General features: G+C 40.2%; 1 protein-coding gene across 11 annotated transcripts in view; it reads right to left on the bottom strand.

Moving 5' to 3' along the window:
• The window catches only part of CIT (citron rho-interacting serine/threonine kinase), an 82,820-nt gene that overhangs the window by 10,972 nt on the left and 47,264 nt on the right, over nt 1–24,584 (bottom strand). For 8 of the 11 annotated variants that reach the window (XM_017814120.1, XM_017814118.1, XM_017814114.1 and 5 more), the window contains 19 exons: nt 24,467–24,576; nt 21,911–22,085; nt 20,346–20,543; nt 18,114–18,167; nt 10,394–10,591; nt 9,708–9,901; nt 9,065–9,200; nt 8,556–8,660; nt 7,046–7,186; nt 6,762–6,869; nt 5,921–6,083; nt 5,508–5,672; nt 4,184–4,321; nt 3,750–3,930; nt 3,429–3,520; nt 3,034–3,138; nt 1,999–2,168; nt 960–1,040; nt 623–758 (listed from right to left, as the gene is read on the bottom strand). In XM_017814120.1, coding sequence (XP_017669609.1) covers nt 623–758; nt 960–1,040; nt 1,999–2,168; nt 3,034–3,138; nt 3,429–3,520; nt 3,750–3,930; nt 4,184–4,321; nt 5,508–5,672; nt 5,921–6,083; nt 6,762–6,869; nt 7,046–7,186; nt 8,556–8,660; nt 9,065–9,200; nt 9,708–9,901; nt 10,394–10,591; nt 18,114–18,167; nt 20,346–20,543; nt 21,911–22,085; nt 24,467–24,576 — 2,650 coding nt within the window. The remainder of the gene's footprint in view (nt 1–622; nt 759–959; nt 1,041–1,998; nt 2,169–3,033; nt 3,139–3,428; nt 3,521–3,749; nt 3,931–4,183; nt 4,322–5,507; nt 5,673–5,920; nt 6,084–6,761; nt 6,870–7,045; nt 7,187–8,555; nt 8,661–9,064; nt 9,201–9,707; nt 9,902–10,393; nt 10,592–18,113; nt 18,168–20,345; nt 20,544–21,910; nt 22,086–24,466; nt 24,577–24,584) is intronic. The other 3 variants (XM_017814123.1, XM_017814121.1, XM_017814124.1) reach the window with 2 other exon arrangements.

The following is a 24,584-nucleotide window of genomic DNA, read 5'->3' as shown; positions in this document are numbered from 1 at the left end:
ACACTTGATAATTTGGGCTTTCAGCTTAAGATACACCCTAATGTTCAGCATGCCTACATCAGTGTGGGAAGGATTATCTCTGGAAAACCACAGATGGAGACATTAAAACTTGTGTTCCTTTCAGAAGGGAATCTTAAATCATGACAGGAAGTCCCAGCTTTGTTACATGGATTAGTATTTAGGGCAAGAGAGGTTAAGAGTTACTGGCCCTATGCCACAGTGATCACATCGTGGTCCTCAAACAGTTAATTAAAAAGGTTATGCAGTGATTAGGAGGAGAGATGCTCACTAATCAGCTCAACACTTTTCAAACTGGACTTGCAATGATGACTGACCTCTAACCTGGAAATGTTTTTTCTCTGTTTCTTCCCTCCCTCAGCTTTGGAAACAGAGAAATCACTTTCTCTGGAAGGTTTAACTGAGCCTTCATGCCCATATCCATTCACCAGCCTCAGACCAGGCTGTGTTAACCACAGTAAGTGACTCCTGGCAAATACTGACAAAGGACCAGACAAAAGCCTGTGATGAATCCAAAGGCAAAGGGCCCTTTGGCACCTCAGTGCAGCACAAAGCCAGCCCCATCTACTCCCTGCAGGGCCAGTGGTAACACACAGCCCAGTACCTGCTATCATGAGTAGCTTCTCCAGGTCCTTGATGAGGTGAATTTGGAAGACGGCACCCATTCCTGGGATGTGTGTTAAGGAATTCTTCAGGACATTCAGGGCATAGAGACCTTCCTCTGCCCCCACCAGCACTACCTACAACAGGGGAAAAAATAGCACTGCATGAGGTGAACAAGGAATGCTCCAAGAGCAAACTTGGATGACACTCGTTGGCAGTGAAGAGAAAAAAACCAAACCCACAAGCAAGTGTGTAATTACACCTATTGCCATTAAGACACCACTTCCATGAATGAATTATCCACTACTCAGAAAGGCCCCACTGAACATCATCATTACCTGGTCACTGAAGGGCATTGTGCAATTTATATCCAAACGGTCTTCACCCTCCAGCTTCAGCAGGGAGTTTCCAAGCAGTTTCTGCAAATGACAAAAAGATTTTTTTTTTTTTTTCTTATTGAGTTTATCTTCATTTCTTTATCTGTGAGCATTTTAACAAGGTAAGGTCATCATTTCAGACAGGCAAAAAGCTTGGCTTTTTCTCAGAAAGCTAAAAGTTGCAGGGATGCCTCCTACAAAAGAATTAGTAGACTTTTATCTACCTGACACACAATAAGGCAAACCAATCAGAATTATCCTAAGCTCAGACAGAACCCATTATTGCCCCTATCCTTTCCATTTCCCCCAATCTCTTACAGCAGAGCAGTGGAATTTTCTGAGGGGAAGGATTTAAGGAAAGTACAAATGTTGGTGGGAGCACGTATTTTTCTCACAGACAAAAGGAATGTGAGCCTGAGAAAAAAAAAGAGAATTTCCTGCTAGTCAGATATTCCCTGTCTCCAGAGCTAACATTCACTTACACGATGCCATAGAATCCAATCTCCCTTTACCAGAAAATAGAGTTTTCTGGTACACAGTGTGAAAAAGGCTATCCAAAACCTAAACAAATCTGTTTAACTTCTTATTCCTATTAGGAATAAAACAAACTTAAAAACACACACACACCTCCCCCACAGTCAAGAAACAACAAAACCTCTGACTCCATAAGTTTTTGCTTTTTACTTTCTTTCTTTATTTCTTTGCTCATTCCATGAGACTGGATTTAAACCATGTGCTAACCACTCTTTCTTCCTTTGCTGGAATTACAGAGATATTTTGGGATTCTCTTACTACACTCCCCATGTCTTTGAAGGGTACTGTAACATAAAGCATCAGTCTCACAATGAACTAGTTCCTGGTGCTCACATTGTACCTCATAAGGCAGAAGCAATAACTTACCTTCAGTTAAACCTCAGTACGTCAAATACCGAAAAAATATTTTTCAAAACTCTGCTCCCTCCCAGAATATTTTATTATTAAACGAAACTTTCATACTCACAGCATCAGCCTCAGCTTTTTCTCTGGAAACTCTCCCACCTGCCACTATTGATTCCAGTGCTGTGACCCAGCGCTGTTTGTCAGGGAAGCTGGGTGCTAACAGGTAGAGTGTTCTACCAGGCCAGCAAGTGGTGTGTGGATGAGACTCCAATTTTAGGATATATGGCACATCTGAGATGTTATATAGATAGAATAAGACTTAGATTAGTTTTTGGAATATTGTCAGTGGACTTAAAATCAACACCTTTCAGCCTCATCGGAGAGAAGTTGTATTTATCATGACATGTTACCATGGCAATTGATACACTGGTTTCTCCTTTACAGGTCCTGCACAGGCTAGCTACTTACAACTAAATATTAGCTGGATGTATGCAATCCATACATACAATGCTCTCTTTACTAAACAAAAATAATTTCCTGCCTTTTATTCAAAAGAGAAAGAAATTCCATTGTGGAAAAAAAAAAAAATAGAAAACCAGCCAGTTGACTAAAGTTTTCCCTGTACTGATTAAGAAAAATCTGTAAAAACTGGTTATGGAAACCTTTGTTTTTAACAATCTGTATCCTTTAATGTCAAAGTCAAGACATACAGAATCTTATCATCAGTTCTATTCAGTACATACAAATCAACACATCAACATTTTTTCATAATAAGAGACTATACATCCCACAGTACTTCTAAGTTAATGGCTTTCTGGTGAGAGCACAATGGTGGCATGAGGTATGACACATCACACTTGATAGAGAAGAAATTTAAATAAGCCGAGTGTTTACGCTACAAATCTCTGGGAATTTACTTCCATTTGGGTGGATGATCATATTAACCACAGTTCAACTACCACGACAGAAGCAACGGCCTGCATGTAACCAGATCTAGAGTGCTGAGCTATTCCCCCAGTTCAGATAGAGGTAACCTCATAATTACAGAGTTACAGAATGGAAGTTAAAGGGAGAATATTCTGTTCAGCCAAGCAGAAGGCTAAGTGATGGCAAGCCAGATGAAATCCATTTGACCTCATCTACGTAAGATTCTCACCTGTCTTTGCTGTATTGGTAAGCTCAGTAGCTCCTACAGCTCCATGAACAGTTACATCACCATCAGGAAGGCAGAGCTCAAATTCCTCCAGAGGCCTTTGTCCAGCTGCAGGGGAATGGGGAGACAAATTAGGAATGAACAAAAAGGTAGCAAAAAAATAACTGTGATAGCAAAATGAAGTGGATGCACAATGGATGTTTCACAGCTGGATTATTATGACATGCCAGCTAACAAAATGGTTAAGGATCTAGAAAAACAATGATGTTGCTTTATTACTGGAGATTTAGCTAAACTAGATATGACCATAGCAAACAGTAACAATCTTTAAGCCTCTCAACTCACCAAACAACATCTGAAGATTAAAAAATAGGTTCTTCCTAGAAATGCTAAGTTACCTTCTCTTGCTTCTGCATCATAAATGAGCACTTTGGTTCCTTCCAGGACAATATACTTCCTGTCCCAGCCCTGTTGCCCACGTTTATTATTCCTGAAGGAAATAAACACAAAGCCATGTTGGACTTTCTGCTCGGATCCTACATAAAACAAGCATGCAACTCCTACAAAGTTCAGTGCAGCAATTGTAATTGTAGTGGTGGTAACTGTAATGCCCATGCAATGGGCACGTACCAATTATCTCATTGTAAGAGCCAGGATAATATTAGGAACTCTTCCAAATATTTCAGCACCTGATATGGCACCAAGATTCCTGTTTATACCTTGGCACTTTCATCCACCCCTCGAGACGCAGACTGCTGCTTGGCTCCTTCAGCTGCAGACCAGGAGAATTCATTTTATCCCGGCAGAACGCTTCGGAGAAGTGCGTGGCATATTCTGCTGGCAGCCCACAAGTAGCTGGCAAGCAAGTTGAGCATTTTGGGTGACACATCACCTGGCACTCTGACAAAAAGGACAGGGAAAAACTTATGTTAAACGACACAAAAATCATGACACAGCTGCCTCAACTTCTACCGCGCAAATCCCGGCTTCTCCCTCCACGCTAAACCACCAGATGATTTCTAATGCAGAACGTTTGCACCAACTAGTTTCAAAGCCTTCATATCGGTCCTTCCTTCAGCTTGCACTGAAAATCTGTTCTAGCTGGCTGTGGATCCTCCTCCCCGCCCCAGCCCCGCCGTGTTTGCCCCCTCACCCAGACACTTGGACGCCTGCCGGCCGAAGTGCACCGTGTCCAGGCACACGGCACATTTGGTGGCCCTCATGTTCAGCCCCACGTTGAAGCGATGGGGGATGTTGTGGTGCATTCGCTCCTTCAGGCGGCGGCTGTACTCTGGAAGGGACAACATTTATCATCAGGGGGAACACCGGGAGAGGAAAGTTACAGGAGGTTTTGGCAGTTGAAGGCAGCAAAAAGTGACACCATTTATCTGTGAAGGCCCTGCTGAACACAGACGCTATTTTCCTTTGCAATTTGCACATCTTAAGCTACGTTACAGCCTCAGGAATTACCTTATACAGGTGCGCAGGCTGTAGAACAGACTGTAGAACTGTAACAGCTCATGTTTGGTGCAGCAAGGCTATGTCAATCAAACCACCTAAATTTCAAGCCTGCACTCGGATGTGCTAAAGTAATCTCTCTGCTTTGCTCACAGCTAACAAACCCTTCCACACCTATCCTGGATAATCAATACACTTCTTCCTACAGCCTTCAGGCTGTAACACCAGCCCCTGCACTCATAAAGCATCTTAAATCCCTGTTAGTGGATCTATCCTTCAAGGCATTGTCTTTTACTGATGAACACGATTCTCCTCCCTGGCCATGACCTGCCTCTGAGGACATTTCCCCATGGCAGTGCTACCCACCCTCACAGCACCCTGGGCCTCCCCAGCTCTCTGCCAGGGCTGGACCAGTCTGTGGATTCTGGCTTTTTCCAGCTAAAGGCTGGAGGTCTCAATTCAGAGTCTCTCTCTGGAACACTGGTTAACCAAGAATAAATGAGCAGAGCCCTCAATCCCTTACTTTTTTCTGGTGATCCTCTCCCCTTCATTCTCAAAAATATGGAGGGATATCACCTTTTTCTAGTTAATGGGAAACCAATGCCATCTTTGACCTGGTATCTTCCTTTTATGCCTAACCCAAGTCTCTTCCCTTTACCAAAAGTCTTGAGAGAAACTTTCTTTTTAGCAGAACAAATCTACAGATAAGCAAAAATGTTAACTGCTAAGAAAACACCCATAAATCCTTTTGTCAATGCAGGGAGTAGAACAGAAAACACACTCCTTTGAAGAAAACATACTCCTTTGAAAGAAACATGATCTTAAAACAATTCATGCTAATAATTACTTCCTTACCGAAGTTTTCAGAAACATATTATCCAAACAGAATTTCAAACCAAAAAAATAAAAGCAGAACTCATCATCTAATAACCCTGCCATGAAAAAAAACCGGGGTTTGGAGTTAAAAATAAAGAGATAGCACTGACATGATAGAGAGAAGAAGCTGGCCGGGAGCCTACCCTCTGGTGTGGAGGATTCCTTCCTGCGGCTGGAGGGAGGAGCCAGCAGGCTGATGGGAGTGGGCTGGTGCTCCGGGGAGCGGACTATGGCAGACATGATGATCTGCTGCCGGGCCGTGGCTGGAGTGGATGGATGAGGGTGGTCGGATATTTTCCGATGAGCAGCTACAGACAAGATAAATGCCACTTCAGTTAACACAACCAACACGACACAGCAGTTCACAGCAGTGGTTCTGTGCGACCGTTCAGCAGTTACAACCCGCAGAATAAAGCGTAGCCCTACTGCATCTTCACAAGAGGAGATAATGATTAAACAACACGAGTTACTGCTATAGTGGCACACAATTAAAGGCACGTTTTCAGACCAAAAACGTGTGTCTCCTTCCAGATTCACCTTTTCTGTTAACCCCTACCTTCTTCACGAGCAGATCTGAGTTCAATGCGTGTTTTCTGAAGAGCCTCCTCCAGCTCAGCAGAACGAGCCTTCTCCTTCTCCAGTGCCACTTTCAGCTCATTGTATTGCAGGGGAACCTGTGTGGGTAAAGAAGGGTCCTCTTTCCGCCGACTAAACAGGCCCTAGCAACAGAAACACACAGACAACTCCTAACTCCTAGCAAGAGATGGCTTAAACTAGGCAAAGTGACACTGGCTAGTGTCAGTCCGGCCAGAGGGCCTAATGGCAATTCTGTTATGCTTAAGGATGGATTTTTAGTTCAAATTGGCACTGGAGAGAAAATGTTGAGATATGGATTCATTTAAAGAGGGACGTACGTTACCTGTCAGTACTCACACCTGGAGTTTCCGAAAGCATCTAAACAGAGGATCTCAAAATACGTGGTTAAAATTAAATTACTTAATTCAACATGACAGAACAGCTTATGACAAGGATGTGACACAAGTCACATCACCTGACTAATTAGTCCTATGCTGTGACTACAAGACAACCACTCTGGATGCACACTAAGTTCATACACATGTAAATACTTACCATTAAAATAAAAACATGCTTAAAATTCTGTATTCCCACAGCCTCACTGAGGTGGAGCTACTGGGTTGTAGGAATAACAAAATACAGGAAAGGCCACAAAGAACACATTCTGCCTAGTGAAGTTTGCGTTCAGCAACTTGGAGTGGTCTTAAATGAGGACACATTTTGTTACACAAAGGAAGATAAAACAGAATATTAAGAATACACAGCACATAACTAATCACAAAACCATTTAATTCCATGCCTCCTAAACCTGTTTCACCCACCTTTTTCTTTTTTGCTGGTTGGTCCATCTTTGCCTGCAGGAAATCAATGAGTTTAGTTTGCTGAGAAATAGTGCCCTCCATTTTCACTTTTTCATGGGAATAGAGAACCTGTGAACCACACACACGTGTAAGAAATTTCATCTTATCAGAAGAAACAAACAGATAACTCAATAGCAAAACAGAGCTAAAAAACAATGTAAGGGAAGTGTCAAACAGAAACGGTAGAACATTCTAAAACCTCAGAGGGAACGAGGCAGAGTCCTGCCCTGCTTCCTCACCCTCACCTGAATGTTTTCCAGCTGATATTCCAGGTCACTCCTTTCAGTCTTCAGAAGATCTGCTCGGTCCAGAGCCTCTTGCAGACCTTGAGTCAGGCGGAAGATGTGATTCTTTTGCAGATCCATTTGCTGCTGCAGCTTTGCCTGCTGTTAATAGGAAAACAAAGGCCAGTGTTTTGGGGTTGCTGCCTGCTTGTTTGTAAGTAAAACAAGTAAAACAAGCTAAGCATTATCACTCCTTGTAAAAGAAGCATCATTGCAGAACTTAAAAGTAAACAGACACCTCTTTAAAAGCTGGAAAATTACAACATTCTAGAAGATTCCCTTCCTTTCAGAGTGCATTAAAACTAAACAAGCATTTCTATGTAGAGTATTTATATTAATCTGTGGCAGAGCCATTTCTTTCAACTGCATGTTCAAGTTATTTGCTTTTTTGAGCACTTAAAATCTTGTAATTGTTAATTAGACTGCACATACAGAATTGTTAATTAGACTGCACATGAAGAGTTTCTTGATACCACTTTCTCAAGCTCTCTATACAACCACCAGGAGCCATCCCAGTACTTTGTAATAATAAATTAAAAAAATAATCTTTACTGTAAACCAGGCTAGTCATAGTCACATGAGATAAGGAAAATTATGGCCAACTGTTTACATCTTTGTCTCTAACTAACAACAGAAAAGGGCACATGACAAACTACTCTTTTAGGATTTACACTTTATTGATGAGAAAGTCCCTGAGCAGGAAAACCATGAACAGTCACATGTAATAAAGCAAGAGCCAGAAATCTTCTGTTGTGATGCATAATGGAGTTCTCAGCTCAGGGGTACCCTGACAGTACCCCAAGAAGACCAGAAGACTCTAATTGCCCATAACCACCCCTCCCCTGAAATCCTCCTCTGCACCCTTTTCCCCCACCACCCGGGACTCGCTGTCTGCGTTCAACGATTCCCTGATACAGTGCAAGTGTGTGTCCTTGGATGTGACTCCTGTGACCCAAATTAATGATGAAAAAGGGCTGTGAGAAGCCTCACCTGTGACCTCCACCTGTGCACTCCCAGCACATTGCCTAAAGAGCCGGTTTTAAGCTGTGGTCCTTGCACTTGGCCTGGTCAGAGCTGTGCCTGGGCACAGACCTGGCCTAGGACGTGCCCCATGGCTACAGGCTTCTGTAATGATCACTGAGCCACCACTGAACCTGGGTACCTTCCCCAAGCCTGCTCTGCTGTTCTGGTTCTGTGGGTCTGTGCCCACTGGGTGCAAGGTCCTGTCCTTGCCTGATGTGCTGCCCCCACCCTGGCTTCCAGCTCACCTTCCCCTGAGGAGCAGTTCACTCTTATTGCTCCCCAACACAGCCACACACTCTGCAAAGTTTTAAGTAAAAACAACTCCCCCACCTTGATTAATCTCCCCAGTTATACAGGAGAAGGATGGATGTGTAACACTTATTCACAGAACCTCCCCCCCTCAAGATGTGGAACCTTCTGAAGTTCTAACATGAGTCTCCAAGGTTACCTCCTCCAGAAGTCTCTGCTTGAGCTCCCTTTCTGTCTCAAGCTTCTGTTGTAAACTGCGAGCATTCATCTCCAACATGGCATGCTTCTTCTCCAGGTCATTGAGCTAGGCAGGTGGGATAGAGGCTCAGGATAACACTGAACACTGATAAACAGAGCATTCCACAATCCTAAAATCCAACCTCACCAAGCACGTGATAAATAATGACATAATTATCCTTTCCTTACTTGCAAAAAACCAACCAAATGACAATTCGGAGTGTTCAAATGCAGATACCAAGTTATTGAAGGACTTCATCATTCCAGGCATCATAGGCTGCTTTTGCTTTAGTCTTTTTCAGAGATAATCTGAAGTCTTTGGCTTAAAGATAGAATTCTATTCTATGACCTCCATTTTTTTTTAATTTGTTTTAACATCTTGAAAAAAGCTGCTCGAGGCCACATTTCTACAAGTAATATCAACAGAAAAGTATTTCATCTAATTATAAAAGTCTAGGGGTTGAAAGTTACCTTATCAGAAAGGCTCTCAGCTTTGAGCTTTTGTTCCTTGAGTGCTTGCTGGAGGGCCAGAATCTCTGCCTTGTGTTCCTTGACAGCCAGTTCTACCACCTGGCGAGACTCAGTAATACGCTGATCTGCTCTCACTCTGCATTAAAATGGAAAATAATGTTACCTAACTCCTTTCAGGCTTGACCTCTCCCTGGTGTGCAGTGGCATCAATAGCTCTTTCAGGGGTTGCCTCAAATTCAAGATGTTACTTTATGAAGCCAGACTGTTTGCTGCAACACTTTTATATTATATAACTCTGTTCCTGCCCCTGCTAGAACTACAGCCTTAAAATTTCAAGACCCCACAGGAAGAGTTAGGAACAAAGACTATTTTTCCAAATAATAAAGTAGAAGATAATAAATCAAGACATTTTAAAAATTACAGTGATAAATACCACTCCCCATGAATCTCTCACTTGCAAAGAAACAAAAGGAACAATATCACTGGTGAATGACTATTAACTAATAAACCATTTTTAGAACTACCTCACAAGATTTTATATTTAGTTCCAACTCCCATATCCTATGCTAAATATAATTTTTGTACTAGCTTCTATAGAGCATTTTCATAAAAGTTAATAAAAGGGGAAGGAGGGGAGAGAGACCTGCTCTGTTTCTCAGTATCCAGCATCCTCTGCAACTCTCTAACACGACATTCAAACTGGGACTTCTCATCCCCTAGAACATTTCTCCAGGCTTCCCACTGACGCTCTTTCTCCAGGAGTTCATCATTCAGGGCCTCCAAGTCCATTACTTGCTCTTCCAGCATCGTACATGTTGTCTTCAAGGCCTCCATAGTCTAAAAATAAATCCTCCTATCAATTCTCACATCCCACATCAAGCGTGCACTTTAAGCTTCAGCCTTACCATTTAAATTACAGCACATGCAAATTGGCAGCAAACATAAGCTGGTAAATCACAACCCATTTATTTCAAGGCTCCCCTACATTCACTTGCTATCGCCGATAATGTCAGTTCGGCCTCATTACGAACATTTTGAGATTTCCAGGGTCACAGAATCAAAAATGAATAATTCTGAATATCTTCAGATATTTAATCATATGCTAAATATCTTCAAAGAGCAAAATTTCTAAAGCAAAATTCTGTAAAAACACAATGGGAAATACCAAAAATTTCCATTCACTAAAAATGGCTCTGGGAAGGGAGGCTTACAGGCCCCTGGAAGCTTATTCATTCCTTATAGGTTTCCAGATTTAAAAGAATTTTCTGCTTTTCAGATAATTGGCCAGCTATCACCCAGAGATCATGGCCCAGACTTGGAGAGCCTCACCTGTTTCTGGCTGGTGAGCTGCATCTCCCTCTCGGTGATCTCTCGGCGCAGGTGGTCGACTTCACTTCGCAACTGCACAACCTCGTCGTTGGCCCCCGAGGCCTCGTCGAGTTGTTTGGACAGGAAGAAATTCTGGTTGTTCAGTTCTGCATTGTCCTCAGTGAGCTGGTTCAGCTGCTCCTCCAAATCCGAAATCACCTGGAAGGAAAAACAAATTAAATTACATGCCAGTGAGCACAGGTTTGTGAATAAGTGTTCTCGCACAGAAACATTTATTGCCAAGCTTTTACACTTTTTTCAAATTTAAACAAAAGTAAATGGTAGATTTTTATGCATAGGAGTGTACTTCACTTAGGAAGAGGGGTTTGTTTCTTACAGAAAATAACCTGTTTTTTTTTTTAATCTGGTTCAGAGTACAAATATGCTGCAATGCAATTTATTATATGAGTGAACTGTCACAGCTAAAGCACTGGGTTGGCAGTCAGGAGCTCTGGTTGTATTCCCAGCCCTGCTGCTGACTTACAGTGCCTTTGCCAAAGCACTTTCCTTTTTTTTTTTGCCTCAATTTCCCCTAAGAGCAATGAGGTCAATACCTCTCAGAGAGGCTTTCCAAGAGTGGTATTGAAGAAAACTGACTGAGAGGTGCAGTGGAGGCACTAAAACCTGATGGATACCCCTGGGAATTGCTTGTATTATTATATGTAACACTGTGTGTAACCAGGAAAGGCAGAGAAATTTTAAGGAATATAAAGTAGCAGCATTATGGATGGGACCACTAGGAAAGAAATTACTGTGGTAACACAACAGATTAACAGAAAACCAGTGAAAAGAAAAAAATGCCTTTGGGTGAAATGGAAACATTGTTTAATCAGAACAGCATTCCACTTAACACTTTAAACCACTTTTCTTTTAAATCTAAAGAAAAATATAAACAACAGTGGGCCATTTTCACATTTGATTTTTATGAATGAAAGGCCTGAACACAGGGTGGATGAATATGTACCTCCTCCTAACTCAAAACCAACGTCACCACAATAGAAGAGAAAGAAATCTCAGTATAATCTTGAAATCAGCTTCATAAAAAGAATTTCAGAAACTGGTAAACTCCATACAATTCATATTCAACTCTCAAAAATATGTTCTAGAGGCTTTTTTGCCTGGATGTCAAAGAAAAGTGAATAAGACACTTCATTAAATGGGAAAATAATAAAACCCCAGAGCACAGTTGGCCACACATTCAAATTTAAATATTCCAATTTCCTACACAAGCCAAGGACTTAAATATCTAAAGCAGCAGAGGATAGAGCACACAGCTCTTCTCAGCTCTCTGGAAATATGACAGCCACTTCTTTTTGAAGAATCTCTAACACAGATTTTGGCAACCTTTTACCATGCCTCTCCTAGACCTAAATTAACAGTATTTGGTTTTTAAACTGTAAGCAGAAAAAGTCCAACAGGCATTACTCCCTGCTGGGTGAAGGGGAGTTCCTGCCACCCATATGTTCAGGGTCGAATGAAGATGATTCACACTCCACAACACAACATTTCTAACGAGAATCTGACTGTGTGCTCCTTCCTGAGCACTCTCACTGCCCTGTTCAAAATACCCATTTTGTTCTGGATTGTTTGCATCGAGCTTTCCCAGAAGGCAGCCCGTGTCAGAAGGATGTGTTAGTGTTTGCATTGCTACCAGGATAAGAACTTAGATATGTATTTATATAAACAAAAAGGAGCAAAAGAACATTTGTTTTTACAGTGTTTTACCTACTATTCTTCCAACAGCTGAGATCTCAGCTAACTGCCAGATAAGAAACTTTCGTTTTCTTCCACTTGTTTTTATTTTTATATTTAACTACCTCAGGTATCTAAGCAGTTTGAAGATGTATTTTATATATCCATGGTTTCTTCCACATCTATTTTATATATTAATACAAGTACTTCTATAAAAATTATTAAACTAGCTTTGAAGTACAAGAAATAAGAGATGAGGGAAACACAAAATGGATAAAGTTACATGCAGAGTTAATGTGTCAAACTACTTAATGAATTATTAAAACTGGCTGCATTTCAAGTTGATTTAATTCCTTAAGGGCTAGAAGTTGAGCTCCCATTTTCTTTTACTCTGTGTTCTGAGATTTCGACTTCTTTCCCTGAATATAACTAAAATTAAACCAAATCATTTTATATTTCAGTGCTACATTTTACCTAGTAGGATATTTCTGGAAAATTTCAGACAAATAAAGCAGTTAAGAAAGGAGGGTTCCAGAAGAAGTGATTTGATCTCCTTTCTTGAGTGTGTATTTACTGACAATTCCAACTGTATGATAACCTATATAATGTAATCCATATAGATTGATAGATTTAATTTTTTTTAACTAGAGAAAATTTGTTCTTCTTGGTACAATTTTCCATTTTTCATGGGGAAAGGAGGAATCTGTTAACAAATCCAATTTTTAAAAGCTATCTACAGCTATGTGGAACCCAACAGAATGAGAGAGTTTATTAATACTATAAAGCCTAAAGAGTAATGGGTAATACTGACACAGGAAAATGGGACATGGTGTGATATAAATGCCTGTCCCGGGGTCCAACAAAAAAGAAAATACAAATCAAAAAACCACATTTAATTGGAAGTGTTGTCTTGGGCATAAATACATAGACACAACCTATGCCAGAATCCTGCACCTGGAAAGAGTTACTAGCTTTAGGTATTTTTGTTTTTCAGTTAAGGAAATCCCCAAAAAAAAAAAAAAATACCAAAAAAACAAACCCAAACCAACCAACCCTAAGCTATTCTGAAGGTAAATTTGAAGTATATGAAAGGAAAGTCTGCAAGAAAACACTATTAAATCCTTTAGAAACATATAATATAAATATAAAAACCTTCACATTTAAAGTTTATAAAACAACTAAACACTTGAAAGCTTGGAAAAGCAATCCTAGACCATCTAGGCCACTGCATCATCACTCACAGAGCAATTGGAATTTTCTCTTCAATTTATGCACATCTTCATCACAACTAATCCTTAAAACAGAGATATCACCTAACTACACCACGCTCATCTTGGCAGATTGTTCACTACATGCCACATCTAAGCACTCAACTTATCTTTATACAGACACAGAAGACTCTGCTAATTTTGAAATATTACAAAACAACCCAAGCAGAGCAGCTCCTCAGCAGAAGGGACCACATACTGCACAATTCCTTCCCTGTTGCACAGTTTGAGGAAAGCAGGGTGTTCCTCTAGTGAGGCTGAGCACGTTCCCAGCTGTTACACCTGGCTCTACAAACCTCTCCAGCCACAGATCAAATTAAACATCAGAGCAGCAAGCAGTCAGGGCCATGGTGATGAGGTTTGCATATCAGACACAATGTACAGAACTTAATCCACGTGTTCCACGTAGCAAAACCGCAGGCAAAGTAATGAGGAAAAGGAGAAAAAGAAGGAGTTTTTTTTATAAACTAGTAACTGCAGCTTGCAAACTTCTGCATACCCTTATTCCTTCATAAAGATGTCTCAGTTCTCAGATGCCCCCAACGAACATGCAGAAAAATGCAAGGACACAGCAAGGGAAACTCTTTTGGGATGCTTTCAGCAGCATGTTATCTGGAGCTTAACGTAATTCCAGACTAATAGTTTTCCTCTATCCACTTCCAGTCCTCCCCATCCCCACTAATCTCTACTAGAAAGCTACCTGTCAGAAGTAACTAGGAAACAATAAAAAGCTGTCTCTCAGCCCCGAATTATTGTGAGGAGGAAGCAAGAGCAGACATCAGACTTGCTTTGTCTCACACCTGGATCTGAGAGATGAAGCTTTTCAGACAGAGAAATCCCAGCACTGTAACAGAGCAGAGCACCCAGAACAGGGCTGCAGAGAGATTGTTCCATTTGATCCATTTATAACAATGAATCCCTCACTTTCCTCCCCTTTCCATACTCAGACAACATCTGTGCCTTGAAACACACCTTATACAGGGATCTCAGTCTCCAAAAACCCATCATGGCTTAGCTTGAGGGACATTGCTCTCATGGGGAGCTGCAGAGCAGTAGGACACTGCACTGCCTGCATTCCTCTCCTTCCCACACCAACCCAGGATTAAAACACACAGTCCCTGGACTCCTCTACCAACCAGGAGCCTCACCCTCAAATGAAATTATGAAGATGCTGTCCATGGTGTAGGTCCCATTAACCTCTTTCACAGCAACACCCCAGAAGACTCTGACTTTTTTAAAGCTACAGAAATTCAATCTCTGCCTGTAACTGGTATGTGCCATCATATTTCCTGTGAAATGAGAATCAGGATAACCCCTCCCACCCAACAGCAATTTTCTCTTTTTTTTTTTATAAATTTAACAAAGCCATTTATGTTTTTGCCTGGGTATTAGCCTTGTTAGAGCGGGCAAGACCCCTTTACTCTGAAACATAATTTAGCATAAAGTATATAATATCTTTGGATGTAATTTTGGAAGCTGTCAAGAACACAGACTATTCTTGTATGCCAGCTCATTGAGCCAATGTGGAATCAGGATCTTAGACTGAAGTCAGCAAGACTTCATGCAGGACTAAAATTATACACGTGTCTGATGAGCTCACAGACTCACTGCCTCAATAGCCAATCTCAAGTGCAGAATCAAGTGCAATATCCAATTCTGCAAGTGCAGAATCAAGCCTGTTAATGCTTAAATGGGAACACAGGGTGACAACAGAAACTCGAGGAGAGATAACCTTTGTTTTATTGGAGAAAACTTGAATAAATGGAAATGCAACATCCAATTAGTGTTAAGAAATCCTCATTGCTAGACTAAAAGGAAGTCTGTATCTGAAAAACAAGATTCAGATAGTGGTTCTCTAGTATTTTGCTAAGCTGAGTGTAAACACTTTATAGGATTCTTTTCTTCTAAATATTTAAAGACTTTACTCCCTGCTTACTGAATGTTTTCTTTTTGAAACATTCTAGTATTATTTACATAACTTAGTTGTATTTTTAATTTTACACATGTTGATGATCCCAGAACAAGCCATAATTCAGAGCCATCTGGAAACAATGGACAAATATGTAAATTTTCCTATTTAAAAATGCCTTTTATTTCTAGATCTTTCTCTGGTGGCCTGGAAAATACTTCCAACTTCCAATACTTCAAATGGATCATATTTTTGATAGAATTGATGTAGGGAACTAGTTCTTCTCCCTCAGCAGAGTTGCTGGATGAGCTATCCTTTGAGAAGTCTGTGATGAAATACTACCCTCTGTGTGTGCCCACAAGCCCTGTGTGTGCAGCAGGTACAACAATTTACAATTTTTGTTGTAATTAGGTATCCTGCTATTTCTTGCTCAACTGAGAGCCAGAGAAAGCAAATTTTAGCATTTTATTTTTGACCCCCAATAATAAAAGAGAGATGTCACAAGGGGAAACAATGCAGAGCTATCAGAGCAACTGAATATAAGTTCACAAACAAGGCAGAAAGTATGACCAACACCACAAGAGTGGTCTCTGTGTCTCTGACCCAAAACCAGCAAATTTAAAATTAACAAACAGGAGAACCTAAGAAGATATCTCCTTGCACAGAGACCTCAGCAAAAGGAATAACAAGTGTGCAATAAGCATACAAGGAAAGCAGACACACATTTGAGTTAAGCCTCCAATCAGAAGCTGTGACCTTTGTGAAGCTAGAGAGACAGAAAAAATACCAAAGAAAGTAGATTAAGTATTTTTATTTATCTTTTGAATACTACAAAAGTACTGAAGTAATTCAATATTTCAATATTTTTTCCTGTCTAATCTTATTTTCATAATTCTTATGCTGTTTGAGGCTTCTCAATAAGATCAAATAAAAATAATTCCCTACCAAAGTTTGCCAGACTAGTTCAAGGAGTTTGTATCAGCTTAAAAAGGATATCTTTTGAGAACTTGCTAAAAGAATAAACCCATCCATTGTCATGCTGTATAAGTAGCAGCATATTACAATTATTCCCTTGGAGAGCTGTCTGATTTTAAAAGGAGTACAAATTCTAATCACCTTCAAGTGGAATCACGTGGTCACCAAAAAGCACAGCCTGTATCATACTGGTTACCATCAGATAAACACGAGGCTGAAACATCTGGTGAAGGCACATAATTAGTGTCCCCTGACCCTCACTGTCAGGAGAAGATTGCCCTGATTTCCTCTCAGAGCTCCTCAGCAGACAGGATGGACAGCTAGGACCAGTCATAACACAGAACAGGAAAGTTTCTGTCCATGGTCAATTAAATTATACATGGCATTCTCCTGGGCTGGAAAGAGAATGTATGATGAGCATGTATTATTCATTTAGGAACTATTTAATTAATTTCTTATTGATGAAGATGTCTGATCCCACTTATCCCACTGAAGGGCCTGACAATGCACAACACTTTTACAAATCCTTTGATGCAGAACCTTTGAAGCTCTCGACATTCTGGAAATGTTATGGGTCACTCTTTACTGCTGGAGCTTGTTCACCACACTTAGAGACAAAGTGTTACTGGATAATGAGTTACAGACTCTGCAAGGCAGCCAACCCTGCAGAGAACAGAAGCCACTGCTTCCACATCTGGTTTTTGCCTCCATGGAGATCACATAAGTGTTTGCATAGAAAGCTGCAGTTCTGAATGAAGGGCAAGGTATAGAGCAAAAGAAGAGAGCTATGGATGTAAGATATATGATGACACACATGGAGCTAGAGGATCAATCTAAGAAAATGAAGAAGGGAATAAAAAGTAAAGATTCTTGTGCAGGATTTCTTCATCTCTGGATATTTTATGAACAGAAGAATGCCCTTACTTAAGTGCTAAAGAGTGAGGAAAACAGAATGACTCTCATCCTGGAAAGGTATTCTTGGAAGATGGAAACTTGTACAGATATTAAGTCCTACTGCATGAAAAATTGAATTTGAAGAAATCACTGATAGTAGGGAAACAATCAAGATTAAAAAATCCCAGGATTAAGCCCTGCTTACAGGGTGGGGAAGGAGAAAAAGCCCAGAGGGATCAGCAATTGCTGCTGATCCAGAGGACTGTGGTGCTCATCCAACACTTGTGTAATTCAAGTCATTGGAAGGCAGATGCCCTCTATCAACATCATAAACAAGTGTGAAGATTGTTAAACCTCAAGAATCCCTGTGGATAGACAAAGCCCTTGGACATCTGTCCTGGACTGATGAAATGAATCCAAAAACATGTCAAAGATCTCAAGGTGAAAATTCAGATCCTGGAGTCCTCTCTGCACTTTGAGCAGACAACTACATGTCAGTGTACTATTTGGAACCTTAACACTCCTTGCCTCTTCAAATAGTATCAACATCCTCCTTAAAACCCACTCTGGCCTAGATCTACAATGCAGCTCAGGATTTGGACAGGTAGATCTTTTCTTCTTGTGAGCAGAAAAGATCTGCACCTACAGTCATTTTTTGCAGCTGCTACACCATTCTTATTAGCTGCACTGCAATGAGATATTTTAATTTACTTTCTTCTCCAAAAAGAAGAATAGTATCAATTTCATGATCAGACTAAAACCTCAAAATTGAGGTTTACCTGAAACCTAAAAGAAATCAAATCCAATCCATCCAGGTCCTACTAACACCTTGAAGCCAGAAGTCCACATTAGGAACTAGTGTCATCAAGGATTAAAGGAGGAAATTGTTTGTTTCATTATCCTTAATTTCAAAATAATTCAATGATCTGTATTTAATACTCACTGTGCAGCTATTACGAAGGGCTTCAAATTTACGCTGGATTTCATCTCTATGTGCCTAAAGGAGGTAAGAAGTTAATCATCAATTTTTCATACATTAGAATTCGAATCCAACAGCTGTTGCTAAACAAACTGCAGAACAATCTACCAGCAAGCAAAGTTTGGAAGGCAGATGCTGCAGGGTATGAAAGCACTTTGCAGTGGCAAAGAACTGATTAGCAAAAGTCACATCCTACTCAATCAAAATACACTTATGGCTCCCAGTCCTGAACTGCTTTAGAAAAATGTACAAACTCAAGAATGGAATTATGTAACAACAGGTTCCTTCTGAAGTGGTCAGCAGAAGACTTGTTGATCCCATTTTAAGTTTGTACATTCTTGACATTATAATTTGAGCTGGTTTTACTTCCATATCCAGATTGGTATTTCATAGAAAATAAATACTGCATACAATTTAATGCTTGCAAAGAAAAGCTATAATGATATAGTATGCAAGCCATCCCAAACAGCTCTGCCAATCTACCTGAATCCTACCACAAAGTCCCTTTTAAATCCCGAGCCTCTCTAAAAAGCAGTGATAAAACACAATAATCAATTCTTTGGAAGACAGCATCCAAAGCATGGAAAAGTGCAAACACTTTTTTTAAAGAATGCAGGATCGCATGCACCATTTTACCCCCTAATTTACAAGCAAAGCATGACAAAGCAAAAAGTTCTTGTTTCAGCCTCATGGCCTCTCTCAAAATTCATGAAAGGGATTTAAAAAGTGTCTAATGTCATGTGCTAAAGGTAACCTGTGTAAAGGTTAGTGCACGAGCACATCCAGCCACCTTTCTTCATTCAGAACATTTCCCTTAGAGCCAAGAGACTAAACAGGAAAAAACTGTTCAGCAGAAGTCAAATATGAGAGCTAAAAAGCTATCTTACCACCACGGGCAAGGTGAAAAATAAAAAAAAGAAGTACATAAAAAAATCCATGAGAGGAATATCCCCAGCCCACCGAACTGGACTGTCTCACAGCAGCTGCTCCAAGAGCACCACCATTCTGCCAAATTAACTGAAGCAATGACTGAGTGAACACAGGTCATGAATATTCATCTGTTTCACTGTTGGGTAAAGATATCAAGCACATCACCAGCCCACTGGCAGTGATATTAGTTGTTATGCAAAGCTTTCAGCTGGGAGGGCACTGCCTCAGTTTTGAGCAGAAAAGAACCCGATGCCATGTTCTATTCAGTTATTCTTAGGCCTCCATGCTGTTGCTGCACTTGCCCAGCTTGTGCCCACTTTAGAACTGAGGGAATGGTTCTCCCATTCATCTCCCAGAGCATCAGCATAATTCCAGCCCCCACGTCAGCTGAGCCCACCACCCCTTCCAAAAAACAGCAATGGCAGGAATACTCGGAACAGTTCTTTGATTAAATGCCACTGGAGCACAAGAATGCACATTTTCAACACTTCCAAATAACAGGATTTGAAGGTCATTAAAGGTTGCTGCACAAGGGGGTTTAGCTGGTAGCAGGTCATCTCCACTCTCTACCCCACAACCCTGGGAATCTTTTGTGATGGAAATATTTCTTAGAATCAAACAGTTTGAAAGAATGCTTTTGTACTCAAGAGACAGCAACCAGAAACATATAATCTAGAATTCCATTTACAGGGGGCTGGGGTGGAAGAGGGTGGCAAGACATGAACTTTTTTTTTTCCTTTCTATCATTCACACACCTCACCAGAGACTGCAAGACACGTGTGACAATTTCTAATGAAACAAGCATTATGTGCTAAGAACACTCTTTCCTAGGAATTTGGTGGGGTTTTTCTCCCCCCCTGAATAAGCATCCTCAAAGCAGGGTAACTGATAGGAAAAAAATAATCAAAACATTTATGATCATCAAGTACTTTTAAACTCACGAGCTATCATTTAAATAAGTATATCACAGAGTAAAGCTCCTAAAAATACCAATTTTAGATGCAACCTTCACCTCAATACAAAAGTAATAAAGCTCCTACAAGCCATCAATCAGTTTTGGCAGCAATGAACCATTACTAAGAAGTATTCATGTGGTTAAAGATATAATTTGGCATTTTAGCCACTCCTGCTTCTATCAACACAAGGCACAACTCATATCCAAATTCTGAAAATTAAAAATTTAACACTATAATTTAATTTAACCTCTCCATGAAACATGCACCTCCATAATTCTTATCTGTATATAGCAGAGATTTCAGGGCTCACCGTGAGGGCTTGGATCTCTTCCTCTGCCTCAGCTGTTGTCTCCTCCAGCTCAGTTTTGGCCTCGCGGAGCTGGTTCTCCAGGGCTGTCCGTGCCGCCTGCAGCCCAGTGATCTGGGATTCCCGCTCCTGCAGGGTCAGCTGCAGCTCTGTCAGCTGCCTCTTGAGTTCCAGCTTTTGTTCTTCATGCTCCAGACTAACCTGAAGAAAGAAAAAGCAGAATATAAGTTACGAACAAACAAAATGACAAGCAATGCAATCTCATTTCAGACCTTGCTTTAAGATGCCATTGCCATGTCTGTCCCAAAAATCACGTCCTTATAGATTGTTTCAGTTACTGAAAAGTCAAGGATGCACCTTTGTCTACTCCTTAAAAACTACTGGTTTGCTTGGAAAGAGGTAAAGAGCAACCTGCCATTTTGAAACAACAAGACAACAAGAATAGTTGCAGCTGTAACTCGAACTTCACATATCAAATGTTGATACAAAAAGTTGAAGAAGTTTGTGATGAACTTTCTACACTGAAACTGAGAGTCTTTGAAAATCTTTACTTGGGAAGCTCCAGGCATAAATGTCCATATTAATATTTATTCTTATGTAAATGTTATATACATTTTGCAATTGACTTTCATATTTCATCTTCCCTTCAGATTCCTTTTAAAGAAAGCCACCAGATCATCTGGCTCTGGGTTTACCTGAGTGGCTTCTGATGAAGGTTTTCTTGCAACATACTCAGGGATAAACATGTCATTTCATGGATAAGAAATGAACCACCAGCAGAACAGATTTCAGATGCTCAAAATCAATTCCAAACTTTAGCACCTTCTTCAAGCTGTCTGTTATCCCAAGGGAATCTGTCTGTTGTGCTGGAGATGCATGACAAGCCTGTCAGAAATCTTACACTGGTCCCAACCAGCTTCTGGTCAAACAAGGACATGGTTTTCCAACCCCTTTAGCTAAAGGCAAGATTTCAGTCTTAGCTAAAAATTAGTAGAGACTGGAGAAGGTAAAAGAAGATCAGAAGTGGATCCAAACTAGTTGATACAAAACTAAAAATGAGGCACAGCTCACAAATCTTTAAAAATTTATATTTTCATGTTACTGTAGGTTTTCTTTCCAAAAAAACTCAAAAAAAATGTGTGTGAAGCAACAGGTCTCCTGTTTTCTTACAGCAGTTCTGCTGTGTCCTTTGCTTTCTCTGCTGTAGACTCTAAGGCTATGGTTAATCTGATCATTGTACATAGCTGAGCTTTTATTCTCTACCCAGACAATACTATAAGGATATTGTAGAAAAAAATCCACATAAATAAGATTCTGAGAAAGCAAGATGATCTGAAATCTCATATTCAGAATGACAAGTCCTTAATAATTACTTTTCTCTCCTTCTAATGAGCAATTTTTTATTTTTTTTTTACTACTAGGAGAAAAAAAAAAGTACTGTTAGACCAAATTAAATTAATACACTTTCAAATATCACTAAAACAACTTAATTCTAGTTCTCACTACGTTACTCAAAATGGGATGCATTCAAGAAAGTTTGCTGGGAGGGACTGAAGCCAAGTTTTCACCTCTCTCAGCCGTGTCTCCAGCTCCAGCAGGCGGTTCTTGTCAGTGTGATCTTGGTGACTCATCTTTTCCAATTGTTCTTCTAATTTTCGATTCTGGGCCTCTAACTTTCCAGCTTGTGTTTCCAAGTAGAACTTCTGTTGCCTGAGCTCTGAAATCATCTCCTCTTGGGCTTTCCTGATAGGAGAGACGCACAAGTGACAAACCCAAAATGTCCCCAACATTTGTCATTTCACTGGGGTGAAGTAAGGAAGAACACAAGTTTCCTGTTAAGTAGAACAGTTCAGTTCATAGTTTAAATTCTACATCCCAACTAAACATAAAAAATACTAGTGTATTCACCAACATATGCCATGTTTGCAAGTTGCACAGACAAATGGATCTTGTACAGGGTAATCTACAACAATATTTGAGCTACAGCTCATTCTCCTCATTTCTTCAGTTCCTTGTTACGTGTTTTTCTATGCAGGAAAAACAAATGCTAAGAAGAGTTGCTTTCTCACAATGTATTTCCATGAGATAAGAGGAATGAGATGCTGCAGGATAGGGGGTAGTGTGTTTGGGGTTGTTTGTTGTGGTCTTTTTTAAGTTGTAATGGATCTAGAACTTGACCTACAGTGATGTGAAGTTTTGTTGTCTTTGATCAAATTCTTAATCTACAAAGTGAACAAAAGCAATTACTTGTGTTCATAAGAATTTTGAGAGCTGACAATGATTAACTATTACCATTTGAAATGCATACCCTCAAAAAAAAAAGGTCTTTCTACATTATTTACAATTCCTGGAATCATGTTATCATGCATTGGAAAATTCTGCCTCATAGTGTGCTTTCTACTTAGAAGCCTCACAAAGCTCTCCATATATTAATGAATTAATATTTTAAGAAGTTCACTGTGAGATAAGCTGTTATTAATCCTATCCCAGAGAAATTATGTGGGTTGCCCAAGATCAAATAGGAAGACTTAACAAAGCTAAAAATAGAACTTTAGTCTTCTGACTCACATTTCTGTGCATTGCAAGCAAAACCACCCTTTCACCTTTTCTCTTTTTTTAATTTACCTCTACAGAGCATTGTCAGCCAGAACTGTCAAATGGTGTTATTTCATTTCCTACTGTTTACTGGGCTATCTTCTCAGGAACCTGATAATCATTGGTTTCCTCAGATACTGCTGGAACAAGAGCTTGCAGAGCTCCCCTCTCCTCTGAAGGGTTTAATCACTAGTTCTCCTCTTGATAAATGCTCAGATTAGCTGCAGCTTTTGTGCATTCAAAATGCAGTCCAACAACAATTTATGCATTTTCACCAGCCCAATTCACAAAACAAGCACAAAATCATTAACTATCTGCATGCATAATAAAGCAATTTTCTCTCAAAATGTTGCTAATTCTGTCCTCTCTTCTACCAATCCTGCAAAGTTACGTCACTTGACAATATGTCTCTCAATAATCTATTCTAAGTCATATGTTAAAATGTTGTTATATGTTTTCCTTGGTTTTTATGGCTCTTCAGTTAAGTGTACTGCTCTCAGAGAGTGCATACAGCTCAGCTGAGTTCTTACACTCAGTCAGACCAATGACTGTGACACTTCATCTTCCAAATGCTTCCCAGGTACATGTTGGGAAAACATTTATGTTTTATTTCAGATTGAAGGTAAATTATGGCTTTTGTTGCCTCAACAAACTTCCTGGGTGATTAACTAGAGGTCATCTGGAGCATAAAGCAACACAATTTAATTCCTCAGTTATTTCTGTCAATATTTTTGGCTGCTCAGGCTAAAATAACTTGCCAGATACTTGAAATACAATGAAAACTGGAGCCATTACATATCTGGAGGCATAATCACCACTGAAAAGGAATAAAACCAAGGCAGCTCTTTGCCAAAACTCATCCCTGTCTGGTTCTACTCAATAATATAGGGGAATCTATCCAAGTGCTTCCCACAAGGGCACCACCTGACATTGCATCCAGCAGCTGATGGACACAGAAAACCTTTGTGCAAACAGCCAAAGCTGGTGGATCTCTGAACTCAGTAAGGGCATAAACTGCTTTAGCTTTGCCCTGCAGGAGGTATCAAATAATCCACGCAGGATGGGATGTTTGTGAATGAAAGGTATTTAAAGTTTTCAATTTCAACATCATGTGCCACAGGAACCAGGGAAAATATAAAATCTATTAGCAATATTTATGCTCAAAAAAGGAATATATGCTTCTTCAGAGGTATTTTGGATATTAAAATTATTAGTATTCATTTAACATATTTGGCAAACCAGCACAAATCATCTGCCTCAGGAAAGGCTCCAAAGTAAACACTCACTGTAATACAAACCAATTTTCCCAGTCATGTTTGAGGAAACACAAAATACACAGTGAGCCACAGGTATGTGAAGAACAAGCACATTTTTGAAAGCATATCACTGAAAAACAAGCAGGGAGCACAGCAGGCCTGCAAGAAAGAGCCACTTTTACAGTGAGAATCAGAGAATCATTTACACTGGAAAAGACCTTCAGGTCATCTTCCTGAGACCTGTTCAGCAGTGACTGCAGCTGCCACACTTACATGTTCCTCTGGGTAAAGAGGCTGCTGTTTGCTGCCAGTTTGTTGGCCTCAGACAGCTCCACAATTCTCTGTTCCAGTGACCTGATCTTCGAGTCCATTGCATTGATCATCTGAAACA

Source organism: Lepidothrix coronata, unplaced genomic scaffold (genome assembly GCF_001604755.1).
Source record: "Lepidothrix coronata isolate B3197 unplaced genomic scaffold, Lepidothrix_coronata-1.0 Scaffold44, whole genome shotgun sequence".
Lineage (NCBI taxonomy): Eukaryota > Metazoa > Chordata > Aves > Passeriformes > Pipridae > Lepidothrix > Lepidothrix coronata.
The sequence above is the reverse complement of the archived record's forward strand: the minus strand, read 5'-3'. Positions and strand labels throughout refer to the sequence as shown.